General features: G+C 31.9%; 2 protein-coding genes across 2 annotated transcripts; one reads left to right on the top strand and one right to left on the bottom strand.

Annotated features, from left to right (window-relative positions):
• On the top strand, positions 955-2135 carry LOC104721957 (probable 3-hydroxyisobutyrate dehydrogenase-like 1, mitochondrial). The gene has a single exon (XM_010440034.2). It carries the CDS (start codon positions 978-980, stop codon positions 1992-1994), a length of 1017 nt encoding a protein of 338 aa, XP_010438336.1. The 5' UTR covers positions 955-977; the 3' UTR covers positions 1995-2135.
• On the bottom strand, positions 2163-5643 carry LOC104721958 (hexokinase-1). Its single transcript, XM_010440035.1, has 7 exons — positions 5223-5643; positions 4572-4722; positions 4288-4470; positions 4127-4201; positions 3801-4055; positions 2979-3109; positions 2163-2897 (listed from the first exon to the last, which is right to left on the bottom strand). Exons 1-7 carry the CDS (start codon positions 5492-5494, stop codon positions 2465-2467), a joined length of 1500 nt encoding a protein of 499 aa, XP_010438337.1. The 5' UTR covers positions 5495-5643; the 3' UTR covers positions 2163-2464.

Here is a 17897-nt window from a genome sequence, read left to right as displayed (position 1 = left end):
TTTGATTTTTTAGTTCATTCCAAAAATAAATATTTTCATATGTAATATTAGAACTTTTCTTGATCTTAAAAGGTTGACTGAATCTTTAGACAATTTTTGTTGGTTTGCTTTAATGCATTTTGTTTTATATTGAATATGCTCAATTGATTGAAAATTTTGGTTGATTAATATTAATTCAATTATTCACCCAATACATTGTTGACTGTACAATAAAATTAAATAATTATTTTTTTTGTTTCAGGGACCAAACTATAAACATCATGTGTTTTTCAACGCTTTATATACGCCTCAAGGTGAAATATACCCTAGTGTGAATGTGTGGATTGCAAAAGAACAAGGAATATATGTCCGCCCCATACTTTTTATAACGGGGATGTATTTATGGAAGGGATGGGATACTCCAACAAAACAAAGAGAAATTGCTCCAGTCAATGCACTTACAAGTCAAGTCAATGCAATCAAATTTTGATTCATACAGCTAATAAAATTCTGAAAACTATTTACATGAATTATGTGCAATCTTGGTATTGTTGTGAGAATGATAATAAAGTTTTTTTTTTTTTTGGTGGAAAACAAGGAGAAGGGTCTCCTTGCGTTGATAATAAAGTTTTTGATTATGAGCTTTAACTTTAATTTGATTATGAGCTTTAACTTTAATTTGGTTAATTTCTGATATTATATGATTTAATGTTTTTGTTTATAATGAGTTTTTTAATTAATACAGCATACAAGATATAAAGAAATAAACAAGAGGTTTAGGGAAAACGTTTACCATTATATTTAGCTCATGCATGCAGCATGCCTTGTTAAATGCCATTGATATAAACCAAGCTTAACCGAACCAAATCAATTTCGAGAGTACCATAAACGACGTCGTTTAAAACAAAGACGAAAAAGACCTCAGAAGATACTCGAAATTACGGTCTGTTACCACAACGTTCGATAACTACTAAAATCCATTGACCACCACAGAAACAATGCCACTGCCACTGCCACCACTCCTCCGTCGATCTCTTTCCCCCTCCGTCGTCTCCTCCTTCTTCCTCCGTCGCTCAATGGCTTCCTCAGCAATCTCCTCCGATCCAATCACCCCATCAAACACCAAAATCGGATGGATCGGAACCGGAGTCATGGGCAGATCAATGTGCGGACACTTGATCAAAGCAGGGTACACCGTCACAGTCTTCAACCGAACCATCTCCAAAGCTCAGACACTCATCGACATGGGTGCTAAACTAGCAGACTCACCAAACTCAGTCGCTGCTCAATCCGACGTCGTTTTCACCATCGTTGGTTACCCTTCCGATGTCCGTCACGTCCTCCTCGATCCAAAGTCCGGTGCTTTATCCGGTCTCAGTCAAGGAGGCGTCCTCGTCGACATGACTACTTCAGAGCCTTCTTTAGCCGAGGAGATAGCTAAAGCTGCTTCCTTTAAGAACTGTTTCTCAATAGACGCTCCTGTCTCAGGTGGAGATTTAGGAGCTAAGAATGCTAAGCTATCTATATTCGCCGGAGGTGATGAGACCACCGTGAAACGTTTAGATCCGTTGTTTTCGTTAATGGGTAGAGTCAACTTCATGGGAACAAGTGGGAAAGGTCAGTTTGCGAAATTGGCTAATCAGATTACAATTGCTTCGACTATGTTAGGGCTTGTTGAAGGGTTGATCTATGCTCATAAAGCTGGACTTGATGTTAAGAAGTTTCTCCAAGCGATCTCTACTGGTGCTGCTGGTTCGAAGTCTATAGATTTGTATGGAGATAGGATTCTGAATAGGGATTTTGAACCAGGGTTTTATGTGAATCACTTTGTGAAAGATTTAGGGATTTGTTTGAATGAGTGTCAGAGGATGGGATTGGCTTTGCCTGGATTAGCTCTTGCTCAACAGCTTTACTTGTCTCTTAAGGCACATGGTGAAGGTGACCTTGGTACTCAGGCTCTTATCTTGGCTCTTGAGCGTCTCAACAATGTCTCTGTTCAACCAATTGTCTCTTGATTTTTGGTTTTGTTGCATTTTCTGATATGTGTCTGTTGCATTTTCTGTTACTCTCATATGTTACTAGAACATGATCTAATGTTGATCTGGAGAAAAGAAATAATACACATGAAGTTTCATTGGAACTTGGTTGAAGATTCATATACTTGTGTTATGTGCTTAATGATGTGAGAAAATGAAATCTCTATATACTCAGAACTCATGTGTTGTGAGCTTTGAATTTTATGGTTTTTACAACATATCTGGTTATAAAATCCCAGAATCTGAAGAACTGGTCCTTTATTTTTCAAGAACATGGAAACAAATAATTTCTCCCAAGTAAACTTATTTGCTACAAGCAAGAGAGTCTTGGGGGAAGAGGAAACATAAAATGCTTCTTATGACGCCTCAGACCCTAGCTTAGGCTTTGTGTCTAATTGCGAAAAGCTTTGTTAAATTACCGGGAAAAATGGCGCTCTTTGGGAAAGGTTTCAAGATTCTTCAAGGTAGAGAGAGTGAGAAGCTGCAAGAAGAGCAGCTCCAATACCTGATCCATCATTGGAGTGAATGACCTCAATAGTTCCTGAAGCTTCATCTCCTAGTAACTCTTTTAGTGAGCTCTCCATACACTCACTAAACTGTTTGTAATGCTCAAACAAACCACCGTCCATGGCTATAACTGATTTCTGCATCTCCTCTTCTTTGTCTTTGCTAGTAGTATCTCTTCCCAGCTTTTTCAGAATACCATAGATTCCAGCAGCAGAGAGACGTGCGCCTCGAGTAGCTATAATGTCGCAGAGACTGATCACAACTTTTCTCATTTTCAGAGAAGTTGTAGGGACCTCCAGTATATCCTTAATCTTGCTACCAACAATCTTCAAATCTGGAGAAGTGTCATTGTGCATAGCTGACATGTGAGGGGTCCTGCAAATGATTCAACTTTAGACAAACTCATTCCGCAAAAGATGAAATACACAAACCACTCCGCAAAAGCTGAAACTGTACCTAATGATGAATGGTATCCTCAGCTTAGATGGGACGGTATCGCCAAAGAAAGCAGCTTCTTCAGCCATCTTTAGAAGAACTCTTCGCAAAATCTCTCCCAAGTACATACCCGAAATGATTTTCTCAAGAATCTGCCAAATGACAAATCCACATAGAATCTCATTTCTTGTGACAGATCTCTGTAACAACAAACTAGAGTTTAAAAACTCGTACCTGTTCACCTGGATTCAGACTCTCAAAATCCAGGGTGTGATCAAATTCTGTTAATGGGAGATGTGAGGACCTGAAGTTACCCCACTCCATATTAATAACCATTTCCCCTGATTTTGGAAGCGGACCATGCCATTTGGGGATAGCAGTTGCACGCTCAACATAGGCTGCGTTTGTCCCAGTACCTAAAATAACAGCAGCGGCAACATCCGGGTTGTAGTATCTACCACCAGCTAGTGTTCCAACAGTATCATTGACCTGTAAAAGCAGTAAAACAAATCAACAAGTGATTCACTATTGAGCATATAAGGCAATAATAGATAACTCACAAGTGCTGCGACTCTCATGTCAAGACCAACTCTTTCCATGGCCTTCTTAAGTGCTCCAACAACATCTTCTCCAACCTATTTGCAACGATCAAACCAAGATCAGGGTAAAAGGCAAAAGTGATCATAATAAGAATACTAGTCGGAAGGGGATCGAANCAAAATCTCTCCCAAGTACATACCCGAAATGATTTTCTCAAGAATCTGCCAAATGACAAATCCACATAGAATCTCATTTCTTGTGACAGATCTCTGTAACAACAAACTAGAGTTTAAAAACTCGTACCTGTTCACCTGGATTCAGACTCTCAAAATCCAGGGTGTGATCAAATTCTGTTAATGGGAGATGTGAGGACCTGAAGTTACCCCACTCCATATTAATAACCATTTCCCCTGATTTTGGAAGCGGACCATGCCATTTGGGGATAGCAGTTGCACGCTCAACATAGGCTGCGTTTGTCCCAGTACCTAAAATAACAGCAGCGGCAACATCCGGGTTGTAGTATCTACCACCAGCTAGTGTTCCAACAGTATCATTGACCTGTAAAAGCAGTAAAACAAATCAACAAGTGATTCACTATTGAGCATATAAGGCAATAATAGATAACTCACAAGTGCTGCGACTCTCATGTCAAGACCAACTCTTTCCATGGCCTTCTTAAGTGCTCCAACAACATCTTCTCCAACCTATTTGCAACGATCAAACCAAGATCAGGGTAAAAGGCAAAAGTGATCATAATAAGAATACTAGTCGGAAGGGGATCGAACTTAACTGCTTCGTCAATGGAAAAGCCTTTTGTCCATTTGATGAGAGAACCAGAGGACAAAGATGTCTGCCTAACAGGAAACGAGAAAGTGAAACCTAACTCCCTCTGTCTACCTTCTGGAAGATGAAAGTCTTCGCTTTCTGTGGCGACAAACTTTGCAAGAGCCTCAGCGATAAAATTGAACAACTCCTGAACGATTCATAAAAGATACACAAAACCCCTTGTTACATATATATATATGGATCATCCAATTAATAACATGACAACAGACTTAAAAACAAGAAACTGACATCTGAACCACCAGTCATCAAATGGGGAGGTATCGAAACTTCTTCGAACTCTTGTTTAGCAACACGGTCTTGTTTCCCGCCAAGAAGCACACGCATAACACGGAAGTTTGTTCCTCCTAGATCCAATGCATAAAAGAGACCCTTCTCATCCCTATTATATCAAAAGGTTAAAAAAGCTAAGACAATATCTCTTAACCTACAACATGAAACTGGACGAGGATCGAGCTAACAAGATTAACATACGTTCGACAAAAGTTGAACACAATGCCTTCTAGAAATGTGACACCAATCAATCTCATTAATACACATAAGTTACTGAATTCTTTCAGAATCACAATCTTATCTACAGAACTGGCGTCTTGTTGCCTATGGAAGGTAACGTTAACGAGAGAAAAAAAAACAAAAACAGAGCTAAGACAAATCAACAACATCAAGCTTCGTGTAATAATAATAATCCCAGTGGGACATGACATGATCTCAGATTCCAAAAAAGATTCTCTCTGATACTGAAACTGTAGATCAAACCAATTCTAATCTAATCAATCAATTCTGACCACAAACGATCCAAACACGACACAGTACAATTGGAATCTCAAATCTCATTTCATAGCATCATTGCAAATGATAAAAGGGAAAAGATTTGAAAATTACCCAGAAGGAAGATTATCAACGTAGCTGATAAGCATCTTGAGTTTGCTACCACCGTCAGAAGCAAGACCAGCGTGCATCTCAACGGCCATAGCATCAGCGACTTGTCTAAGCTTCGAGATCGGAGTCGCACAGTCTTCCTCAAACGCCTTGAGGATCGCCGAAACACGTCCCCACTTACCAGAGCTCTGCATCCGTCTTCGAACAACCAAAACAGCCACCGCACAAACCGCCGCCGTGCACACAACCGTCGCTCCAACAGCTACTTTACCCATTTCTTTTTTTTCCGATTTTGGAATCAAACAAAACGAATCTAATTATTAAAAAAAAAGATAAAAATCGGATTTTTAACAATGTTCCGATCGCAAGTAACGATTACAAAAAAATGGGTAATTAAAAAGAAACAGAGAGAAGAAGAAATAATCAAAAGNAAAAAAAAAAAAAAAAAAAAAAAAAAAAAAAAAAAAAAAAAAAAAAAAAAAAAAAAAAAAAAAAAAAAAAAAAAAAAAAAAAAAACAGAACAGTGTTAAAAACCACGTAAGCGGGGCTCTCTCCTTTGTCCGTAAACTATGGAAAAAAAATATATACTTATGTAATAGATAGGATATTATATTTTTAGAATTACGAAATTATACCTTTTGTCTAATTTGTTTTTTTTTTTTAATCTTTTTCTCTACCAAAGTTTCTGGTAGAACCAATCATTCTCAAAACCTAATCAAACCACAAGATAAATAAAACATTTTTAAAGTTAGATAAAAGATTTACAGATGATTTATTATCCATATATTGAATTATTATCCAATCCTTGTAAAGATTAAGACAGATTGCAATATCAACATACATATAGAAATAAATTAAATATTCGTTCCTATCAAAAAATCCCAAAGGATTTAATATGAATTTGAGATATAGAAATAGAAATCAAGTATCTTACGGAAAGCAATTAACTAACGGATATTTTAAATATATGACATTCCTTTTTAGTTTCTTGAAAATCAATTATCTTACACTTCGATTTCAGAATTTTATATGTAAAAAAAAAACAGAGCACACATATTCTTATTTTGGATAAGTTACTTATTTTACTATTTAAATCAGTTAAATGTTACCATATGAACACTTTTGATTTTGCTCAAATTTTGGCAAAATTAGTAATTACTAATTACCATATCTTTAGATATACTACTTAAAATATGTGTTACCATGCTCATTTGTACGTGTATATATATCCTTAATCATGTAAGAAAAGTTTCTTACAAAGATTTAAGAATGGAAAAATATTTGGGTTTTTTTCTTTTTGTCTTCTTTTCCTTTGATTCTATAAATTCATTGATATTTCCTCCTAATTACGGGTGAACATTTGATATCCAAATTACAAATAATCTTGAGTTTCACAAGAAACTGAAAGTGCAGTGCGAGGGTAGAAATGTTCCTTCTCAAACAACCTATCTTAACATAGGCGAGAAGTTTCAATTTACAGTTAGACTTAAACCACTTCTTTTGTATCAGTGTAACTTATGGCAGGTAAAACTAAATTTTAAAGTTTATATATATTTCTTTACATATTTTTAATTAGGGATGTTTTTTTTTTGGGTATTATTGAAACATTTGAAGATTTTATAGAATAAATCCCTGCTTTTGATTTTTTTTTTTAGATCATTTCAAAAATAATTTTTTTCATATGTAATATTAGAACTTTTCTTGATCTTAAAAGGTTGGCTGAATTTTTAGACAATTTTTTGTTGGTTTGCTTTAATGCATTTTATTTTATATAGAATCTCCTCAACTGTTTGAAAATTTTGGTTGATTAAGATTAATTCAATTATTCACCAATACATTATTGACTGTACAATAAAATTAAACAATTTTTGTTTTTTTTTTTTTTTTTTCAGGGACCAAACTATAAACATCATGTGTTTTTTCGAGTTTTATATACACCTGGCGGTGAAATATTCCCTAATGTGTATATGTGGTTTGCAACAGAACAAGGAATATATTACCAATGGGATGTATTGGACGGGATGGGATACTCCAACAAAACAAAAATAAATTGCTCCAGTCAATACACTTACAAGTCAAGTCAATGCAACCAAATTTTGATTCATACATCTAATAAAAACTGAAAACTAATTACAAGATTTATGTGCAATCTTGGTATTGTTGTATCTTGTTGAAGAGAATGATACTAGAGTTTTAGATTATGAGCTTTAACTTCAATTTGGCTAATTTCTTATATCATATGATTTAATGTTTTTGTTTATAATGAATTTTTTAATTAATACAGCATACAAGATTCATAGTCTTGTAAAAAGAAGTATTAAATGTGATAAAAGGTCTTTGACCAAAAAATAATTAAAAAAATAAAAAAAAATGTGATAAAAGGTCAAAGCATTAAATACTAAAGAAAAAAATAATTTAAAGTTTGTAAAAGTAAAGGAAAGAAGAATAAGAAAGAATATTAGCAAATGTATGAACAAAAATATGTTTATGTATATATTAGATATAAAACATTGTAACACATTTATACCCATGTAAAAGTTTATTATACCTAAAAATGTTTTACAAAAAGAGAAAATGTTTACTAATTTCTTTTTTTTTCTGATGCTCGTTTTCTTAAATTATGTATGATGATAATTACATAAAATTACAAAATTAGACATTATTATATATGTAATTAAATTAGTAAGATTAAAATTGTATTTTTACAACTTTAAAAGCTTTATTAAAAAGCATTGAGCTATTGAGCATATGCTGCATATAACGTCATTTAGAAGTTTTATATGCTATTTATTTTTATTTTTTTACCGTGATTTTATATGCTCTCTTATATACAGATATTATGCTCATGCCCATAATAATAGAAATTATTAATTTTCTAAAACGTAGGAGATAATTAAACAAAAATTTAATTCGAACAATAACAAAACAAAGACGGAAAATTTTACTTTAGAACAAAACATAACGATGAACTTAATACTGTCAAAATAAAAAAGGAAGAACTGAATACATGGTCTACAATTTATGAAAATTTAAATGTGGCTATATCAAAAAAAAAAAAAAAAAAAAAAAAAAANNNNAAAACACCTGCATACTGGATTCCACGACTTTTTTGGGTCCATTGACATTACCCTATTGTAACACTTAAGGCCTGATTTAAAGTTTCCGAAGCTGGTCCATTGAGTTGAATAAAAAATTAAAAACTAATCAAACTTCTAAAATTAATTTATGCCAGGCCCATTTTTAGTAGAGCAAATCTACAACCAAATATGCTATGAAAAAGGCCGTCAAAATTGTTAATATAGGATTTGCACTATTTTTTCGTTTTCCCATTCTTTATTGATTTGATATGTCGATATTTTAATTTACAAGAACAGTTAAAATCTTGGGAAGGAATCTATGAAACAGAAACTCTTGGTACATATCCGCACGAGAATTTGATTCACCAAGGAGAGAACATGCTAAGCCAAATTACGAATAACCTCATAAAATTGTTGATGATACGGTTAATGTTGGAGTTGTTGCCTTCAAATTCCACAGTTTTGTATCCTATCTCGATTGCATAGCCCACGATAACGCAGACCATTCCATTTTTTAGGTTTACATCGTTTCAATAATTCTGCTTCAAACGGAATTTTTATTTTTATTTTTTTCTTTCTTGTTGACAATAGAGTAATAAACCATCATATTGTACTGAAATATGTCCGTGTGGGAAGTAGCGATGTAAGCATCATTAGATTCTCCATTATCTCATTTAAGAAAATCTTATACACTCTGAATTGTGCTATTATATTATTTTTGCACTAATTCCGTAGTACATCAGATAACATTCTTATTTTCTCTTAAGTCAACTCTCAATTATACTTAAGAAAGATAGCTGAGAATTAATTTCAACTCACCAGTGGTCCCAATCCAGTTGACCAATGTTGTTTGATTTGATTAAGTAAGATCACTAACTAAATTTAGATACTCTAGATATCATATAATATTACTATTAATTATATACAATTAAAAAGCATGTATTATTACATGAGAGAAAAAGTATATATTACCCCGCACCCCCCACACCACACGTTTGCTATTATTGACCAAAATCTAGGTGGGAAAACGAAAATAGTAACGCATGTCATTGATTATATTACCTTATGTTCGATATTTTACGACAACTTAAAAATAGTAACGCATGTCATTGATTAAACAGTAAAAAAATTGACAGATAACTAAACCATGATGATTGATGTATACTATAGAACGTAGTTGTAGTATGTTTTACCGTTGAGACAGACACCAATCCAAAAAAAAACAAACAAAGTGAATTGAATAAAAGCAAAAAGACGAATTTAAATGTACAACACTCAAATTTTAAGCGTTTTTTAACCCAAATTTTGGATATTTGAAAGTTCGTTGATGATAATTAAGTTTTGTCAGTGTTACAAGTTTTGCAACATAGGGAAGATGAAACTTCTTATAAATATGTAGAACATGGAGTATGTTTATCACTTGGCTTTGAGTTGGAGGTTAATGAAGTTTAATTTCAAAGTGGGGTTTTGTAGAGATTAATGGGTTAAAGAACTATCATCTTGAAATGATTAATTAGGGAACTTGACCTAACATAACATATAAGAGATAGATGTATCTTGTTTTTTGTTATAAACTAAAACTGAACAAATACAAATAGACTAAGCTAGATGAAATTACAGTTGTGTTCTAGTATTTCTAAATTGTATATTTTTAAAACTGTAAAATGCCGGATGGAACCAGAACCAAATTTCCAAAACCGGAATGCGATTTAAATTGCAGATGTATGTTCCTTACATAAAGGTTCGATGTGAAAAGTTATAATTTTTTTATCTCATTGATTTCAGGTGATTGCAAAAACTAATACTAAAGTGGTTAATCATAATCATATATATATATATATATATATTAAAAGGTCGAACTTTAATTTCTTCGAACAACAATTAGAGAAGACTAAATTATATCGACCCCTCCAAATCTTATCCAAATCTCGTTTTCATCATTAACAATAATCGAATCTTCGTATCAATGTCTGATTTAGTTAACTACATAAGTTTTTTTTTTTGGGTTCAAATTGGTAAGCTTTACTATCTTTAATATTATTAGAAAATACATTATAGTACTACTACTACTACCACTATGGTTTGCCAATCCACATAGCAATATATTATTTCTATCGTTGACGAAATTTACGATCTTTATAAATTCAAATGACTGTCTACTTAGATTATGACACTGTTTAGTTTAGTTTTTTTTGTTTTTGCTGGTAAACATGTTACGAGACACTGTTTAGTTTTCATCACAACGATTATATCATATGACATATTTCGCACACATAATATGACCGGAGACTATCGAAGAGGCTTTCGTTGATTTAAAAGGCACATGATTACAAACGTATACACAACATTTTCTTTCACCGAATTTATTAAAAGCATATTTTTAATCGTCTCTGTGTAAGAAGAAAACAACATAGATTTTGACTTTCCGGACTTTATTTTTACGTTGCTTGTAAAACTCATCCATAAACAAGCCATTTAGACGACATTTTAGTTGCCAAACTACTAGGCTATATAATACATGTAAATTATAATGATACGTGATTGATTAAAAATGCATAAAACATGACACACGTAGCATAACAAAAGTTCTACCAAACAAATATCTTATACGTTATGATTTATATGAACCGTAAGTTAAACCTGAAAAACGGGTACAAAGAACCTGTGTGATTGTGTGTTTATATGATGTTAATCCTTAAAATTCAAAGTTAATGCAAGACTTTTAAAATTTGTGTATATAACGCGAATAGAAAACAATCACAATTTCTTCTTTTATTCTGTTAATGGGTTTCAATAACGTACATCTGATCAGACTAGCGTTCCATAATATATTCAAATTCGCGTCTGAGAGCATTGCATTCCCATAGGGCCATATAGTCTTTTACATGTTTGCTCATCTGCAAACCGAAGAGGCACCACGTACGATTCCCACTAAAGCACTGTCGAAAGGAAAATAAAGAGGAAAATTATAAGCTTTAAATTGTTTTAAAAATGAAACGAAATCTATTGCCAGGTAGGACCAAACATTTTGAAACTGATTCATCGCTCCTCAATTGATAAATTGGGTTGTTTATTCATATGATTGCATTAACGAGTCAAACTTTATGGCTTTAAACTCATTGCTGATTCATCTTTGAAAATATAAGAAATGCCGTAAAGACGCACCTTTTGGCTCTTGTTTTCACATCTTTGTTCGTTGTTTGTGTCATGTTGGGTTCTGTTTATACTTGGAATACATATTTGATATTTTTAGATACTACATAAATAATTTCTGTAGCGTCAACAAATTCAAATTATATATTTTTTCATAGCAAACAATTTTTTTTTTTTTTTGTGTGTTATAGCAAACATCTTTCAAACCTTTTTATACCGTATAAAAAAAATGTAATTTTGTATTATTTTTATATCATTTTGTGACTGGTTAAACTTAATGCATTATTTAAATCGGAATATGTTAATAAGATATATACTTGCAAAATAATTTTCTGATTAAAGGCAAAAAGATTAATCAAAACCGATATCGAAAAGAAAAAAAAGGAAAGGAGTTATACAATCTATCTACCAAAACCGAAACTTTCTAGAGCCGTCAAAACTAGGACACGTGTGTATATGTAGCCTCACGTGTCACTTAGTCAACGGTAAGTAGCTTAATTAAAACAGCACAGCTAAATAAACAAAACAGCACAGCTAATATCGTATTAGACCCATGTGCGATCCTCATGCACCATTTAATTAATTCGTATTTAAGAACTTTTAAAGCCTGATTAGTGTGACACTAAGAAACAGAGGAGCGTGGGACATACGTGTGGAAGATGCCGAGCGTGTGCGTTCCATTTTTATTTTTTTTATCTCAGTCTTTGCCTTAAAATGCTTCTATTTATGGTATCATATGATATGTACTTTTTCCTTATCAAAAAGTCTATATATGGTGGCATAAACAGAAAAGTGTATATGTATGTTTTCCTTATATATATTTATATATACATTTGTGTCAGTGTATGCATGTGTGCATACAGTGGCCGATCTAGAAAAAAAGATTATCCAAAATTTGACTAGAATTAAAAGAGAAAAAAGCTAAAAAAAAAATTTAGGAATTGAAATATAGTTTAATGAGAAAACTCTACTTTTGTTTTCTTTTTAAACTAACTTTCTAAAAATTTGGTTAATAACTTGTACGTAACCCAGTATTATTAAAAAATATGGGCTTGTAACGAGAAATTAAATAAAATAAATTGAGCTTTTCACTTGTGTTTGTATGAATTAGAAGAATAATAAGTAAAAAAAAACGTTATAAAACAAACAGAGTACTAGAGGCATTTAACATATATTTACCAGGGGTATAATTCAAAACTGTTATAAAATAACATTAATCTCAGAAAAATTGACGGTGGCAACTGCCCCTCTTTAGTACAACGTGGATCCGCCCTTGTGTGCGTATATATGATTCAACTTGATGATCAAATCTAGATCGGAAAATAAACAAGATTAAAACCGTTTTTTTTTTTTTTTTGTATAACACTTCTTTAGATAATTCAGAACGTTACTAGCGTAGGTCAAAACTATTGTGCAATATTTTTTTGAATAATTAAGATTTTGATTACCAATATAAATGCTTCCAACGTGCGTAAAATACACAACCCCGAGTAATAAGGTTTTGTTAATTACTATTAAAAAAAAAGCGCGTACAAAATACAAACTTAGTTTAAAAAGAAAAGAAAAAAAAGAGAGTACCTATTCCTCATATGAACAAAATGATGTTTTTGATTGCTTGGCTTGGATTGGATTCGTGTGGACGATGAGCTGTGTGTACAATAGGAAGTAGCTGGCTACTTACATGTATTAACATATTTCTTGATTCATTCTTCTTTTTCACTTTTTACTTTTACGTAACCCCCATGCATCACGTGCTTCATGACTCGATTTGTTCCTCTTCCTTTCCAACTTTGTTTTCTTTTTCCTTCCAATTTTGTCAATCACTTTTTCCATGTCATTATGTTATAATAATTCATGACTATGCTTTATTTTTAGAAACAGAAATACAGACTAATTTTTTGTGTGTTTATGTGATGCATGTGTGTGATTCATCAAAATTCGAATTTGCTGTGTAAAAATTTACATATGAATAGATTGGTTAATGTGATAACATGTTTCAATGAGATTATGGCTCTTCCTAACCATTAATTTCGATAGAATCACATTGTAGCTAGAGCATTTGGTTTGGTCAACTCAACTGATCGACTCAATTTTGGGACGGGCCGGATCGATTTTTGTTTAGTTAGCTCAGCATGTATTATGTTTTATATTTTTCTAACTCCATTTTTTTTTCTTTTGTCAACATTCTGTCTCCATTCTATTTGGCAATAAATAGTTTGTTCATGTTTTTTAATCTCATTTTTCCATATAAATTTATAACATAACTGTTGATAGAAAAACGTATAACATATTAAATCAAATTCATTAGTCAAGATGTCTGCATCCGATAAATATAAGCTTCAATGTTTTTTTAAAACAACGTAACTAGCAGTATACAAATTCGTGTGATGTCGATAATGTTAATTTTTGACGATGAGATACCGCCTAACAAGACGACCTTTTTGTAATTAAAACAGCCTTTATTTCAATTTTTTTTAAACCCTTAATAAACAAAAACAAAGAATCAGTACTATATACCAAACAAAAAAGTCAATATTTTTTTGAGTATTTTCCAAAACCCAGTTGCTTCATTCATTGGATGAAACCACTTATACAGTTATACTACATACACAAAATGATTTTGAGCTTTCGTATAGGTTAACTTAATAGACAATAGTTACACATTAGTTTATCACTTTAGTTGTTCATATGAATCAGCGATCATATCTAATTTATATTATAGTCATGTTTATACAGCTAATTAATAATATATCTTTTTATATATATGAGGCTGCTTTATGTATCTATTGATCGTATATACAATGTATTCTTAATTTTAAATACACACGTCTAGCGGCTCTGCGTGTATATGTGTAATTGTACATATAGAAAAAGCAACTATTGCGACCAACCAAACACATGTTGTTAAACGCTGGTACTTTTAAAAAGTGCAGTTCTTTAACTGATCTGTCAAGTTTCAACTGAAAAATACTATAGTATACTATTAAATCATAATTAATTCGTCATTAACTTCGAATATTTTACGTTCGCCTATGATTATTTCTTCGTTAAACCATATATTATATATTTCTTTGTTATTTTAATATAAAATAATTTCTACCTTTTTCAAATCTGTCTTTCTTTTTCAGATTTGGAAAAGTTTTGCTCGAATGGTTGAGACCGAATGGTGTTAAGCCGAGTCATTTTTCCAATATCTTTTTAGTAATTTTTATGTGCATCGCATCGCCGACCGAACTACTTATTAAATTCATTTGCAAATAATTGCCCAATACAATACTAGCTATAATCAATTCAGTGTATTACCCTCTCGTGCAGGTATTGGTTGGATTTATCAAGCTATAGAGCTCGTAAACTATATAATTTGTATCGAAAACGGAAAGGTTCTGTATAGTAACATATGATTTCGAGACATTTTGTTAGCTAGTATCACTCTATACAGAAATCAACCACAATTATTATTTTACTCATAGACATTTTATCCTATTAATTCAGAGTGATATTAGGGCTTCGGCTTCTGTCATTTATCTATTGTGGACGCTTTAGCGAAATCCGATAAATCTAAAATAAAAGCTGATATTAAAAGAAAAAGTAGTTGTAACTTTGAAAAACAAATAGGAAGTTAACATAATCCATTGGTTGCATCTCTGTAGCACAATGCAATATATAATTTTGTGCATTTTATATGACTTTGGTATTCACATGGTAGTTGCAGATTTTGAGTTAGCATGGGTTATATAAAGGATCCAAAAGCACAAAGAAAATACATTTGAACTTAATTAAGCTTATCATTCCAATCGAAGCCCATCCGTTATATACAAATATGGTGCATATATATGTATAAATAAATAAAATATATACACATATAAGCTTAATTTATATATGCCTTTAAATTCATATTTTAAAAATCTTGTGAACAGTGATGTTCCATCTGCACAATGTTTTGTAAAGTGGGGAAGAAGATAGCTATATGGTTTTGAGATGTGTTATATTTTAAGTTATCTACGAAAGACTATAAGTGTCTAAAAATGGAATAATGGGCACATGCATAGTGTGGAGATCGAAAAGGATCCACTACATACTTACTTTATCATTTAATTCGATCTACATATATGTGTATTCACAAATCATATACATTATTGTTATACAAAGCTGCTTGTTGCAAAATTTAACCTGTAAAGGGATCAAAATATCGTATCTATGTGTGTATATCCACAAATATACATTGGTATGGTGAGGCAAATTAAAGCGAGGGTTTTACGTCAGTGAAGTTGTCACCACTGCATAATTATTTTTGAGGTCAAATTAGTTTTGTAATTTTGTTGAACAGAGATTCTACTGTTTTTTGTTTTGTTTTTTCTTACCTTTTCTTCCAACTCTTATCTTTTTTTTTATTTCTAAAATTATCTTTGTTGCAATGTTGATTTTTAAATAGTTTGATTTTTGTTAAAATTGTTGGTTTACTTTTTGTCTATATACATTCATACAATTATTTGATATTTGTCTTGCGCCTTACACGGGTTTCGAACTTATCTAAACAATTAAAACATATATATCATATACTTTACATATACAAATATAAATATACAATCCTCATAGTTATATACTAATATTTATTACTCTGAAATTATATTTAAATGTAATTTTTATTTAGTTAAAGAAGAAAATCATTGTACATGAATTTATACCAAATACTAGTTTGTTTAGTTTTTATTTATTGGGCTTAAGGTTTTTTGTATTTATTTAAACATATTATATGCAAAAAACTTAAAATATCTCAAATGAAATAATATGAGAAACTTATATAAAAAGGAAAACTTCAAATTTAAATCTGTGATATAATAAATGTGTACATATATATATATATATATATATGTGAGTGTTGACAACCAAAATATATGTAGATGAATATAAAATATTTAGTCTTTTAGAAATTTAATGACATGTTTATTTATCACTAAAATGTTATGCCATATAATGGCCGTAGATCAAAGCTAGGATTGATTTTAAAATGATATGTAGATGCATAAAATAAAAATCTTGGTTAATTTCCCACTTGTGTCATACAAACTCTTCGATTCGTAGTTGTGTGTAGAGTTTTCAACTTGTCTCTACAACTAGTACCTTTCCCTTTCTACTATCAATGAAAAAGCCAACCACTGAGACACTTTCTTTTAATCTATTGCATTGCCTAGTACTATTTATTGGTCATCAAGTAAAGCTCTTTATAAATCACCATTGCCTGAAAAGTATTTAAAAGAGCTGATAATTTATATAAAGTGCCCTTTATATGATTGTAAAAGGTAAAACAATGGGGAATCTCACATATATCAATCAGCAACAAACAAACCATATGGTATTAGGCAAAGGTGATTTTGATAGATGGTAATGTTAGTACTTTTGGTAACCGTAAGGTAAATCATTGAATGGATTATGTTAAAACATGACATCTACAAAGATAGATCAGCGCAAAATTAACACTGAAACTCTAAAGATCTAAATTTTATAGACTCACGTGGTAAAATAATAATGATATTCAAATGCTTATTGTAACGTCAAAACAACAAAAATCAGTTACTTAAAAGATAATATTCTAAAAATATTATACGGATGATATATTATCATTGATTGCGTAGATCCCGGCCGTGATCGCCATCTTTGTAATCTCTCAACAGAGTTACAGAATATAATGTTTACCTGTATTTTCTGTATTTAGACTATAATGAAACTCTTCCCATTGTCATGTCTCTTTCAAACCAATTGATACAATCTATCCATTTCAACCTAATATATGTATGGCATAGTGCCGTTGAAAAGCTATCGAAACAAGTCTTATATATACGTCCCTTATTTTCGTAATATTTCTAGACCGAAATGATTAAATGTTAGAAATTTCAGTTACCACAAAAAATACGCAGCAATAATATAGCACACTTAAGGAAAAAAAGAAAAGAAAAGAGAGTCATACGTTGAACTCCATAGTGGAGAAACGTAGCTTTAAAAGTCAAATGAAAATATCCAAATGGCACTCGAAAAAAAAAAAAAAATCAGGTGTAAAAGTAACACAACATATATAATTACAAATGACATCATAAGAAGAAGAAGAAGAAGAAGAAGAAGAAGAAAAAGGTAGCGTAATGATGTGAATACATGAATTGAAAGATACATAAACCCAAATACATCGACATTTATGAAGAATGCTCCGTGGAGGACCCGCAAGAGAAAGAAGAGAGATTGTGGTGGTTCGTATAAATAGAATCATAACCGTGGGATCTCGTACAAAAATACAAGATCTTACGGCTATGAGGAGAGCGAAGAACATGTGATGTATCCAAAAGTGGGGACCTAAAAGAGAATCGAAACGGCGCCGTACAGGACTAAAACGGAGAGAGGACGTCCTCCGTAATAGCAACACAACACAGAGTAGAAAAAGTGTTTTAAGTCTGAGTTG

Source organism: Camelina sativa, chromosome 11, assembly GCF_000633955.1.
Source record: "Camelina sativa cultivar DH55 chromosome 11, Cs, whole genome shotgun sequence".
Classification (NCBI taxonomy): domain Eukaryota; kingdom Viridiplantae; phylum Streptophyta; class Magnoliopsida; order Brassicales; family Brassicaceae; genus Camelina; species Camelina sativa.
This window is presented reverse-complemented; position numbering and strand designations above follow the sequence as displayed.

What these genes read in the sequence shown, in the direction of transcription:
- LOC104721957 (XM_010440034.2), top strand. Translation starts at nt 978, where the DNA reads ATGCCACTGCCACTGCCACCACTCCTCCGTCGATCTCTTTCCCCCTCC.
- LOC104721958 (XM_010440035.1), bottom strand. Translation starts at nt 5,494, where the DNA reads ATGGGTAAAGTAGCTGTTGGAGCGACGGTTGTGTGCACGGCGGCGGTT. An exon ending in GTTGATAATCTTCCTTCTGG is followed by an intron (nt 4,723 to 5,222) that starts GTAATTTTCAAA and finishes TTGATATAATAG; the next exon opens with GGATGAGAAGGGTCTCTTTT. An exon ending in AGGATACCATTCATCATTAG is followed by an intron (nt 2,898 to 2,978) that starts GTACAGTTTCAG and finishes AATCATTTGCAG; the next exon opens with GACCCCTCACATGTCAGCTA.